Below are 12,500 nucleotides of genomic sequence, written 5' to 3' on the forward strand. Positions count from 1 at the left end.
CAGGAAAGGTTGTGAGACGGGGTCTGCGGTTTATAGTCCTTATCCGAGAAGACTTGAAAATCTAACCATTTGCGAGTGTAATCACCAAGGCAGCACTTTCTCCTTAGTTTAAGACCCCGAGGTTTGGTCTGGCCGTCAAAGTCATGACCTCCGCATGGCAGCCTGGAGCCACCGGTGCGCGGTGTGCATTTGAAATGTCACAAAGTATATACCTCTTTCACGCAGAGGGTTGCCTCTGCAGGTACCGGAGTAACAAAAGAAACGAAAGACAGAAATAATAATAATAATAATAATAATAATAATAATAATAATAATAATAATAATAATAATAACAATGATGATGATAATAATGATAATGATAATGATAATAATAATAATAATAATAATAATAATAATAATAATAATAATAATAATAATGGTTTGTTGAACACATTTTCGCATTTAAAATGAATTGCAATGTGCTTACAAAGGATAACTAAAATACGAAATGCCATATCTGGTACTGGGTTACAAATAAAAGTGAAAATTTTATATAAAATGTAAAAATGTTGTAATACCAAATTAAAGTATACATTAAATAAAAATGTTCATGCTAGATACTATTATTAGAAGATATTATTGCACTAGGGACAAAGGTTTTCTCGAACCGTTCTACGCCTATATAGAGTTCTATAGGTGGTGTTTCTAATCAAACGTCCACCTGGGTCAGGTGTTTTGAAAGGCGGTCATTTAGCTCGATTTTCTTCAGAGTTCTAATTCAAAGATCATTGCAGCAACCATGGGCAGCCAGCAAGTTCAAGTGCGCTGCTGTAGGTTTGTCGGGAAAAGATAATTCCGAGCTCTCCAAAACAAAGAGGAAGTTGAGGATGACTTCACTTGTGCGTCATTATGACACTTTATGACGTCTACACATGGAGAATGTCAACGTCCATCTTTTGATTGTGGTACGGACCTCAGAAATGCAAACCATTTGAAGGAGAAGAGAATGTGCCCCTCCGTGTGCCTTTTATAAGAGAAACAGGCCCTTAATTTCCCCCTTTTCGGATCTCACACGTTTCCGGGATATGATCCTGTTCAGGTGGTCAGAGGAACGCATCGCTGGCGTGGAATAACACCCGCCATCCTCCCCGCCATCTTAGTGACATTTCTGTGATTGCTGTACCCTTTAAAATATATTTGTTCAAAACACCGTGATATTTCGGAGGTTTAAGCTTTCCCTGTCTGCTGTACAGTACAAGAGAATCGTATGACGCTTTCTACCTAACTTTCTAGCCGGGAAACCTTGGCAAAGGTAGATTTCGCTGTTGAACAGACGAAAATTGGGAGACAGCTGACTTCAATTGAAAAAAAATATTATGTGGAGCGAAACTACCGATCAAGATTCCACTGCAGCACCGGTGCTAGAGAGTGCAATAATTGGAAATGGAGACGATCATGTAGTTGTGAAATTGCTTACAACGGGCAATGTTCCTGCTTCGAGTGGAGGCGATGTCCTGGCTAAGCTTTTGACACCCGCCGTCACAATTGGATCTACTTCTGGCATATTGCTGGGCAATGCTCCGGTCCAGGGACTCAGGAAAATAGAACCAAAGCCTACAGAATCGGGAAATGAGTGTCAGAAGTTGAATGAAGCAGACAGTCAGCCAAACGTTGCTGGACAGTAAGCTCAATAATTATTCAGTTTATTGTTTTAACAAAATAATTTGATAAAGAGATCCTTTAAAATTATCTTTTTAACCTTATTTTCAGATTTTTAGGCATAAAAGCAACCAGAAGAGGAGTGAAGACATGCCCATCCTGTGCAAAGAAGATTGGTTATCGTTCAAAAGAATGCAAGTATTGTTCCCCTAATAAGCGTAAGAGAAAATCCAAGAAAAAAGGAAGTGGAGAATCTGGCAAAGATTGTGATAGGGATATTACTGTGGAAATTGGAGTGGTGATTGACAATGAGACAGAGGTGTTGACATCAAGGACTACAGAAGTAGCATGTTCATCAGCAGAGGAAGCTGTCTCTGAACAGGTAACGGAAGACTCAGAAGCTGTCTCTGTAGAAAGTTACGAGCCAGAGTCCCAGGGAAATATTCGCTCTGGGGAAAGTATGGACACAGGAATGACGCAAGCAAATAACAGTGATCTTTCAGCAGGAAAAAGGGATTATCACACAAGTCTGCAAGATCTTATTCACACTCTTTTGGTACAAAATCAAAACAACAGTGTGTATGTCATGCCTGAACCTCAAGCACCAGACAATAAGGTAGACGCACAAAATCTAGGTTCTACTCAGCAAGTCGAACAGATTGAAGGTGATGACGAGGTCATGCAAGATCATGACCGTGTGGAGGTCTCGACTGACCCAGTAGGGAGTCCAGAGAGTGCATGTGATGCTAATTCAGTTGCACTGTTCTTGGGACATCTCGCACAGCAGAATGGGAAGAAAATTAGATGTACGCTTGACCAAGTTAAAGATCATGCTCAATCTAGTACAACTGCATCCAATCCATGGGGATGTAAAACTAAGTATGCTGTAGTGGAGGATGATATGTCAAGCTCCTTGAAGTACAGGAGAATTAGACCCAAGTCCATCGATGAAAGCCCTGCGGTGGTGGAAATTCGATTGAGTGTAGATTCTGAATTAAAAAGAGAGGCAGTAGTGGAAAGTATTGTCCATGATACAAAGCCTATAGAGTCACAGTTAAGGTAGGCTATAATAATGTCAATCTTTTTCTTACACTGGGAACTTTTATTCTTTTATGTGGGTGGGGTGCATTTATTACTTGCAACAGTGAAACCATTATGTTCTTTTGACGGAACTGTTCTGAGGCCCAGTTGTACCCATTCCTTTTTAGAATGCTTCCTGGAAATGCTACTAAGCGTGGGGTGATGCCTTGTCAGAACTGCCACAGTCTCATTGGGTGTCGTTCCAAGGTGTGTAAATACTGCAACTTTCTGATTAATCAAGCGAATCCTCCCTTCAGTCGGAGTAAGAAACACCACTTACAAGCTGTTCAGCTGCAAATCCCATCAAACTCAGTCATAACTGTGTTTTCCGTTCGAAGAAGCAAAGTCGGTCCAGACCATCGCTGTTTTGTATGGCTAGAACGCAGCGACCCAGACAACAGATTGAAGGATGCATATTCGTGCGACCACCCTCCCTGTGTGACAACAAGGGAACTGGGAAACAAGCAAATGACATTCTTGTGTGAACATGCCAAGATGTGCTGTGGTCTGGGATTGATTGCTAGCTCCAGAGTACTAGAACTTAATCAGGAAAAACTGTCGAGTGGATTTATGACTGAAGATGTTTCGGACTCCTTACAAGAACTCAACACTCAATGTGTTAATAAGGGTGTGCCATTGGTGCAATGTGTGTCTGACAGAACTTTTGCTGTTGTAGACCAGCTTCACAATGATCAAAGCAGTTGTTTAGCAATCAATCTCATAAGCTTTGTTCACGTGCGGTTGGAAAGAAGCAAAGTTGGTGGTGGTTGGCGATCTCAGGTGTTTTGCTCTGGGAGGTCCTGCATGGCTTGGAACCCAGTTTTTAGTTCTATCAGCAGCAAGGGCAACTCATCATTGACAGTGTTTAGATCAGTGGGTTGCATGCACTACTCTGCTTGTTTGTGGGCAATAACATCAGATGAAAAACTTGAATGTGAATTTGTGTCGTTCATTGAAGGTGCCAAAGCCAAGGTGAATATCACTGAATGTGACTAAGGCAATCATTATTGTGAATGTTGTGACAAGGTACATCTGTTTGTGAGTGGACTGCAAAAACACAAGAGGGCATGTCCTGCAACACGTAATAGTTATGACATCACTACGCAGAGAAGAATGCTCAAGGGAGCAGATGTTGAGTTGAACAATAAGCAGTGAACAAGACTGTAGAAACTTGGAAAACTGCTCACAAGTTGAAGTTAAGGTTTTTCGCAGCATTGGTCAGTGCTAACCCAGATAAAATACCATGGCAACATGTAATATCTAAAGGTGCTTGTTAATTGAAAAATCTAAATCTAGATTTTAAAATTTGGATCTCTGTTCCACTCAAACTGAAAGTTACCAAAACATCCTTTGAAATCCCACTCTGATTTAGATTTTAACTTGGGTAATATTTAATGAAATCTTTTTTGTTAGTTGTTAAATTACTAGAATGCTGAAGATCAACATCTAACAACAAGATTTCCCAGTCAAAAACACTCTAAGTAAGGCTAAGTGATGCAAACACAAGCAACATTAATTTGCAAACTCAATGTCTTGTTCATTAGCACACATTGTAAGGGCAAAAGATGCCAATAAGTGTGTTTGCAGATGTTGCTTTGGATTTGTGCTTGCATCTGTAGTCAAAACCAATCTCTAGGGAGATGAAATAAACTCAAGATGTCCAAGCCAAGCTGTCAAAATAGAAGCAAAGCATTTCTTGAAAGTAATTATTACAAACTTACTTGATTTGTGTCAATGTTTCTTCCTTTATTGTGAGGGGTGATTTAAAATTAATTTTAGTTTTCATGATTGGCTGCTCTTGTTGTGTAATAATAATAATAATACTAATAATAATAATACTAATACTAAATGCTAAATACATGTAGAGGACAAATTGGCATGCCGAAAGGATTAAATTCACTTTCCAAGAACAAAGAACATTACATCAAATCATTGTCATGAGGGTGGAATTAAACAATGACCAACAGAAGTTGAGAGCTTTTATTGAGATCCCCAAGTTGTTTCGGACAGGAGAAATTCAAGAAAACGTTTGTTGTTGTTGTTGTTACTGTTGTTTGTTTACAGAGTTACATAACAAATATAATAAGAAACATGTTGAGATTGTGACTGTTCTAGCCCTCTTTAATTAAAGCAAGTGACAGAGTGGTTTCCCGTTGTTGTGACGACTCATACAAATAAATAAAGTGGCTCAAAGTTGTTACTTGAAAATCACTCTGATGGACATGTGAAGTGATTGTGGTGGTTTAGGTTCTTTGATATCTCGATTTTCTTAAAGTCTTTGGTGCTTGTATCACTAAGTAAGGGGGTATTTACACAAGACCGGGATAAATTCAGACCGGCACGACTTCGTATCGTCCATACATTCCTTTTTATGCGTTTACATGAGACTGGCCTGACAATGAACTCAGAAAGGTCTGACCGACTTGTCTCGGTTGCTGGACCGAGATGACAAATTCTCGTATCGGTCTGAGTTTGTACCGTTCTCATGTAAATGACAACAAATCTCAGACCGGATCCAGAAATTTCAAGCCTGTATGCTTTTGGGTCAGTCACATATTTATAAGGTAACACATCATTTCATACCAAAACCACGCACCAAGCATTTTTGTCCTGGTTTCATGCAAATGGCTGCAAACATTTCATACGAGTACAAGTTTATACTGGTCTGAATTTGTTCCAGTCTGATGTAAATATCCCCTAACTAAAGGGTTTTGTCTGGACCAATAAACATCTTGGCCTTCAAAGTAAAAATTAACATGGAAGGACAAATATGACCCTGCAAATTTCCACAAAAGGATTGCAATAAGGCGGAGCTGAATACATGTAGACTCTGTTGCCATTGTATCTCAGTTACCTTGTGCAAAGAGTCTCATTTTTTCCCAGATAAAAATGTATGGTATCTGGAGCACTAAGTTATTTGAACATGTGTATACCAGATCAGAGGAATACATACATCTTATTCAATGGTTTAATTAATTTAGCAATAGACCACAAGTTTCCATGGTTTATAGGCTGATAAACCACACCGGATGTTGGTAGAACACGAGAAGAATTTGTAAATCACGAGCCGCAGGCAAGTGATTTACAAATTCTTCGAGTGTTCTTCCAACATCCCAAGTGGTTTATCATGCCTATAAACCATAGAAACCTGTGGTCTGTTGCTTTTATGTAATAATTCAGAAGACGCACGGTATTTCAATGAGTTTACTGGCACAATAAAACATAGCTGATTGACCAATCAGAGCGCACGCATTGATTTGGTTATTATATAACATATTATTTATTAATACACGTGGATATTTTGCAAGTTGCGTAGTATTTTTCTGAGCCCGCAAGGGCGAGCAAAAATACCAGCAATGAGCAAAATGTCTGTGAGTATTATATGTTAAACCATCGAATAAGAGATTTATTATTCCACTACAAAATGGTGTTATTTTGATTCAATTTTATCTGGTAAGAGTGTTTCTAAAAAAATGCATCGTCTGTCCTTCAGGGCGCTTGCGAACAATGTAAACAGCACAGAAAGCCAGCCAAATGTCTTTTGATTGTATAAATGAAATGACGAGAGACAAGCGATCACAAGCTAAATCCTCAGGCTTTGTATCGTGTTGAAAACAATTTCTTGCATTGAAAATCTCCTGTTCCATCCGTATGTGCTCTGTTCTAAACCTGTCAAAACGGGACACTACAGTGTATTACCGTCTCATATTTTGCACATTCTCTTGACCAAATATGGTACAATGGCGTAATAGTGGAATAATAAAAAGCTGTACCACTTGACTTGAGCACTGTAATGTTCAATGAAACCAAGATTTCAGCTCTGCTTTGTGGTAAGAAAAACTTCACAAAGCAGAAGTAGAAATCCATTGACCTGAAGCATGCAATGCCAAATTTGGAAATTAAACCCAGAACAAATAGCTCAATGTAACCGCAACCCTGTCTTGACAAACTGAGCACAATCTTTTCGCAGGGAATTGATCATACTTCTCAAACCAAATAGACCAATTCGGCTAACTCAGTGTTGTACCCAATTGAAATCTTTTGGGAATAAAACGTTTTGTTCCAAGTATTACCATATCATTTAAATGTGAATGCTACATTATCGTGCAAATGCAATACACAAAGCATCTTAACCCGTAGCGATTTGAATTGGGTACAACAATGAGGTTAGCCGAATTGGTCTATTGACGGTTGAGTAAACAAACAACAATACTAATCAAACCGAACAAAATGTTCTTGTATCGTTTAATTTATTAACTATACCTCTCCTTATTCTAAAAATTACTTCATTGGTTAATCAATGCTATGCTGCCAAAGGATTATTAACAACCGGATAAAAGAAAAAGCCAAGGTGCAGAATTCGTACAAGCTCTGCAAAATCACATCCAGTAAGTCGGCAATTTATAAAATAAATAACCTGTATTATTCACACTTGTACACTCTATGCTGATTAAGTTAGTTGCTGTATTTACTCTCATTAGTTTAAATGTACAATTTACCTGTTAGTACATTTATTTAGTGAAACCTGGTGCTACAGTCATTGTCCTGTACAAGTATTCTATTTTTGAGTTACAGGAGAATTTTAAAATAATGACTGGGAATTAAAAAACAAAACAATTTTCAGTGTAACTGTTGGAACATGTTCACTGCGAAGAAATTTGAATTATGTTCAATAGTTGAACATCATTCAGTAACCTTCAACAAGTCTCATTGGAGGATAACACTCGCTTTGTAGATCCTAGCCTAACCAGCTGGGAATGCTCAATAATTTTTCTCTAAACCTAAAATACAATGTGGGGTCTTTAAGAGTTTTGCAGTCGGGTTGTTTAGGAAATTCACCAGTAGGCTAGAGAACATCATTGAGCTACCATGGTGAGGAACAATGTTCTTCGACCACTCAAACTAAAAACATTCTAAATGCTTTCCATGTTCCACTAGGGCTGCAATTCCTTAAAATCTCTCTTCATAGTCCTATGAAGGAGACACCTTTTGATTTTTGCTTTGGCTATTAAAAAAACAAATATCCTCAAATTGATGTCCAGTTGTTGTGACTTCCTATTGTTTTGAGACCACCTTGATAAATTATTATATTCTGCAATTTTTTTTGGACTCTTTTAGCATTCACTCTCCTCTCCTTCTTCAGCTGTGACAATCAACTGGGATGAAGCAAACTTTTCTTTATGAGTCACACATTCCGATGAAGATGGGCATCCCTGTTGAAAAGAGGAAAAAAAATTCTTGTGGAACTCACTTAAAGTGCAACTACGATGAAAAAATCAGCTCTCGTTTTTCTTCACATTTCGAAAGTATTTGCATTCATTGCTCAATAGGCGGAATTTTTTGTAGTAATTTCAAGAGGAAGACTATTTTAACTCCACTTTTTAAATTTAACGGTCTGCCATTACTTGGTGCAGTTTCGACTGATAAGCTTTCAGTGATCTGGATTGAGGAGAAAGTGACATCATTTACTCACAAGCTTAAAAATGCAGTGTGTGAATGGGGCTTAATTAGTATGGAGAACACGAATTTGACAATTTGAAAGCCAAAAGCTCTCGTGCTGCATACTAATTAAGCCGCATTCACACACTGCATTTTTTAGCTTTCAAAATGTGAAGAAAAACGAGAGCTGATTTTTTCATCGTTAAGCTACAGGCAAACCAACCAGTTCATTTTAGTGGAAATACAGCCTTTACTCAAGCAATCCACTTGAAGAACAGGGTAACCAAATGGTACACTTCAGGTGGAATACTTGCCCGTCATAATCTTGTGATATTGTATGCTATTTGACCTTTGGGTTGTAGAATGTTATATTGGCAAAGATACAAAACAACAACATCATCTCGGTGTCAACAAATCACTTGGTTCAGCTCTGGAGAACTAATTCAGGGCATTTTTTGCCATTTCAATTCCTGAGACGCCCAAATTAAGCATTTTGGTGAACAAGTAATGAGAGGGTTAAAGGGTGAAGCCAAATCACTTTTGAAAACACTCTTAAAGTCTTAACACTTCAATTTTTTTTTTTTGGGAGGGGGGGGTAGATTTTCATATCTTTCAGATTTTTTTTTTAATATTGAATCCTGATTTTTTTTACGAGCACTAAAAGTAAAGGCATTCTTGACTATTTTTCACCTATGGTTTGCATTAGGAATGTACAAGGCTGAAACAAGGAATCACACAGGCAGAAATTAGCAAGGAATGACACATTACGCTGAAACAAGGAATGACACAAGGCAGAAATTAACAAGGAATGATACATTAGGCTGAAACAAGGAATGACGTTACGCTGAAAAAAGGAATGACACATTACGCTGAAACAATGAATGACCCAAGGCAGAAATTGACAAGGAATGTAAAAATTATTTCCCCTAGTTGATCCTCATAATATACTAGTTCCAGTCCAATGTTGATAACAGGAACAAAAGTCTCTTATTGAATTAAAGTATCAAATTTTATTGTTTGCAGACCTTACAGTCTTCCACCAAGCAGACGGTACTGGGGCTTGCTGCATTGAGACTTCTTTGCTGAAGAAAATCAAGGAACTAAAAGGAAACAGTTACAGTTGACAATGGTGTCAAGGAGTGCCTTCTTTTTAAGTAATTGATTTTAATCCTTTGGATGTGCAATTGAGGGGTGCATCAAAGCAAATCCTCATAGGCCAGCAAACTTCCCAAAGCAAAGCTTTTGATAGATAGATTTGGCATGAGCATGTAACTGCAGTGAAAGGGCAGTAAATAAATGCTGTATATCTTTTATTTGAGAAAGAGTTCACTCCAGTTCTCTGTTATTACTCTGTATTCATTTGCATGATACCAACTTATTAAATGTGATACCATTATGACAATAATTTTCAATCGCATACAATCACCAGAATTGAACTCATACCAGTATGACACATTTTGTATTAAAAAAAGACCAGTTTCATTTAAATGAATACAGATTGATAAGAGGCTTATTAGTAAGTAAGAATGAAATTGTACCTCAACAAAATTCATAACTGTATCATACAAACTCCCCCTCCTAATGAAAAGAAACTAAGTACGGCTATGAGATTTCACATTAAAACAACCCAAGCAACAGACCATACCTCTGCTGAGTCATTGAACAGGTCATCTTCATCTTCTCCAGGTGGTCTGTTTTTCTTCACGTGTTTAAATTCTTCATCAGTTGTTTCCTTGGGAATGTAGAAAAGCCGCTCAATATACTTTGAGTGAATAAACTTCTGCCTTTCATCCCTTTGGAAAGAGACAAAGAGATTAACACAAAGTGGCCAGTGAAATCTCAGTAAATAGTTTTCTTTCTAAAACAAACAAAACATCATGCTGTGACAGCAGTTTGCAAGGAGAATACCTTCAGAGAGATAAGGAGCAGGAAAACTCAAGCAGTGAAGTCACTTACCATTGAAGTTAATATTCGTTTTACTTTAACCTCTACTAGGCTGAGATTCAAGCGGAAAAGAGTATTCTAAGCCAATCACTTAGAGTAGTGATGCAGTGGTTTATTTTGAAAATTTGATCATTTATCTCATTTATGATTTGTGAAACAAATACCACATTTTCCTGATACATAAACTTTCACTTTTTCATTTATAGACATCTTGTATTACATCTTGCTTACTAATTCAAAGGTATTTTTGGGCAGTTGTATGAATATGAGGGATTAAAGTAGATCTTGACCCTTTGACACCTAACTGGTCTGACTTAGTATTTTACTCTGTCTAACGCCAGACGATTTTACTCATCAATGGGGAACCCCTGGGAGTCAATGGGTTAACAAGTGTTACTGAAATCCAAAAAGGAAATTGGATAATTAATTAATCAACAATCTTTGTAATAAGCTTTAAGTAATGATCGGTATAAGGTGGATAGCAATTTCCTTTGTTATGCGGCAACAGGGCTTTCCCCACATAGGAATGTTATCATTTTTACACAGAGAATGCATAAACCTACAGGAAAGCCGTTAATGCAATAAAATTCATTTACAGCCCACTTTGAAAGGGTGTTTTTTTGTGTTAAAAGATTTTGACCAATCACAAGAGTTGAAAACAAAAGCCAAGAAACGTTTACAATTTTACATGTTCCCCACATACGATTTCTGTGGAATTCATTTAAACTGAGACCAGATGAAAGATGGAAGATGGTTGGAAAGTAAGGATGAATATAATACTGCTTTTATGAAGTTTTTGTTAACTTTTGCTGTTTAAGCTAATCAGAAGTAAGTACAGACAATAGAAAAGTTATCACCTTTTTGCAAACCAATTGAATTCCAACATGTTCGTTGCCGTTGTTGCTATCGTTCTTATCTGGACCGTTTCTTAAAATACAAAGCATTTCTATGGCATTCGTTTCCAAATTGAAGCTTAATTATCTCTGAAAAATGCATGGTTACCCCCCAATTTTCTTTTTGGATACCAAGAGCACTTGCTAACTTCAGCTTTCTCCACAAAGCTTTAAGCCGCGCAAAAATATCCCCGCATTAATTAGTAAACTCTGCCAATCGGAAACCTGAGCACCTGGAGATGTGAAGAATGTATGCACAATAACAATAGTAGGCACTGTCCTTAAACAAGTAATTTGCAATACTCCAATCAGTATTACATCTGCAAAAAGACTTCAGGGAACAGATCGTTTGCAGCTGCTGCCCCCTCATTATGGAATAAGCAGTACAAGTAAACATAAGGAACACAAACAATTATTACAACTGTATTTTAATAAATTGAAGTCAATGTTCAAAACCTCTTTATTTTGAGATGCCTATAATATTTGATCATTATTAGTTTACTTTTTGTCATTTTCCTGATCATTTTTAATGATTTTTATGATTTATTTTCAGATGTACCTATGTATAATTAGGATTTTAGGATTTTTATTATTTGTAAATATTTTGGGTAGATACTTGCACTTGATAGTTTATTTACTTTTTTCTTGTTGTTATTGTAAAGTGCATGTGGTCATATTTTAAATCTTAATTTGCACTAAATAAGTAATAATTTACTTTATTATTATTGTTAATTATTATTATTGGTAAATTTATTTCTATATTTGTTATTAAATTTACAATTTATTTATTATTCAATTTATTATTGTATTATAAGTAATTTATCAGTGGTGGAAAATTTGCATTCATCATAAACATCACTTAACACACGTCTAACAACAATTAGCACAAATAAGATTATAACTTACTTTGTACATTCTCTTGTGGGTTTTTTGTATTCTCCCAACTTGCCCTCATATATTTGATTGACTTTAACATTGCCTAAAGATTCCATGTACTGGTGAAACAAAATAAAACAATAATTTAACAGCTCAGCATATTTACAAAATCCAACACAACAGAATGTGGACTTGCTCAAGATGCCTCGGGGTTCATATAAACTTGCCAAAATTTGCACAACGACATGTACAAAAAATAATGGCAACCACAACCCAAGAAGGTAAACAAAAATCTTTTTATACATGACGATAGTTATAGCTTGAAGCTTGTTGCACAGTGTGTGAAAATAATAAAAACAACTTATGAATAAGTGGAAGAAGAATGAAGAATGCCAAAAACAACATCCAGGTGGGGACCATTTAAGTTAGATTTTCACCCATGGTATCCACAATTAAGTACTGGGCAGTGGAATAATCCCTAAGCCACGCCCATTCTACATGCCACCAGTACATGCCAAAGGTGTTTAAATTGTTGAATTTATTTAAAACCACCCACCTTCACAGTATGCTCTTCCCATTTGTCCAAAGTTAGAGACCTGACTTTAGACACATGTACTCCTAAGCTCCGAT

At 36.9% G+C, this 12,500-nt stretch overlaps 2 protein-coding genes across 2 annotated transcripts in view; one reads left to right on the top strand and one right to left on the bottom strand.

The window, feature by feature from the left end:
- Positions 1–1,103: 1,103 nt before the first annotated feature.
- On the top strand, positions 1,104–4,926 carry LOC138027179 (uncharacterized). Its single transcript, XM_068874713.1, has 3 exons — positions 1,104–1,660; positions 1,750–2,697; positions 2,847–4,926. Exons 1-3 carry the CDS (start codon positions 1,356–1,358, stop codon positions 3,712–3,714), a joined length of 2,121 nt encoding a protein of 706 aa, XP_068730814.1. The 5' UTR covers positions 1,104–1,355; the 3' UTR covers positions 3,715–4,926.
- Positions 4,927–6,951: 2,025 nt separating this feature from the next.
- LOC138027178 (arf-GAP with coiled-coil, ANK repeat and PH domain-containing protein 3-like) overlaps positions 6,952–12,500 on the bottom strand; it is a 20,264-nt gene continuing 14,715 nt past the window's right edge. Inside the window, exons 18-22 of the mRNA XM_068874712.1 lie at positions 12,427–12,500; positions 11,901–11,989; positions 9,803–9,950; positions 9,183–9,257; positions 6,952–7,931 (exon numbers count right to left, since the gene is read on the bottom strand). The exon at positions 12,427–12,500 is cut by the window's right edge and continues 60 nt beyond it. Of these exons, the coding sequence (XP_068730813.1) occupies positions 7,833–7,931; positions 9,183–9,257; positions 9,803–9,950; positions 11,901–11,989; positions 12,427–12,500 (485 nt within the window). The 3' untranslated portion in view covers positions 6,952–7,832. The remainder of the gene's footprint in view (positions 7,932–9,182; positions 9,258–9,802; positions 9,951–11,900; positions 11,990–12,426) is intronic.

The sequence above is a fragment of the Montipora capricornis genome, chromosome 12 (assembly GCF_036669925.1).
Source record: "Montipora capricornis isolate CH-2021 chromosome 12, ASM3666992v2, whole genome shotgun sequence".
Taxonomy (NCBI): Eukaryota; Metazoa; Cnidaria; class Anthozoa; order Scleractinia; family Acroporidae; genus Montipora; species Montipora capricornis.

Coding starts and splice junctions, on each gene's coding strand:
- LOC138027179 (XM_068874713.1), top strand. CDS start 1,356: ATGTGGAGCGAAACTACCGATCAAGATTCCACTGCAGCACCGGTGCTA. Junction 1,661..1,749: donor CAGCCAAACGTTGCTGGACA/GTAAGCTCAATA, acceptor CCTTATTTTCAG/ATTTTTAGGCATAAAAGCAA. Junction 2,698..2,846: donor CCTATAGAGTCACAGTTAAG/GTAGGCTATAAT, acceptor ATTCCTTTTTAG/AATGCTTCCTGGAAATGCTA.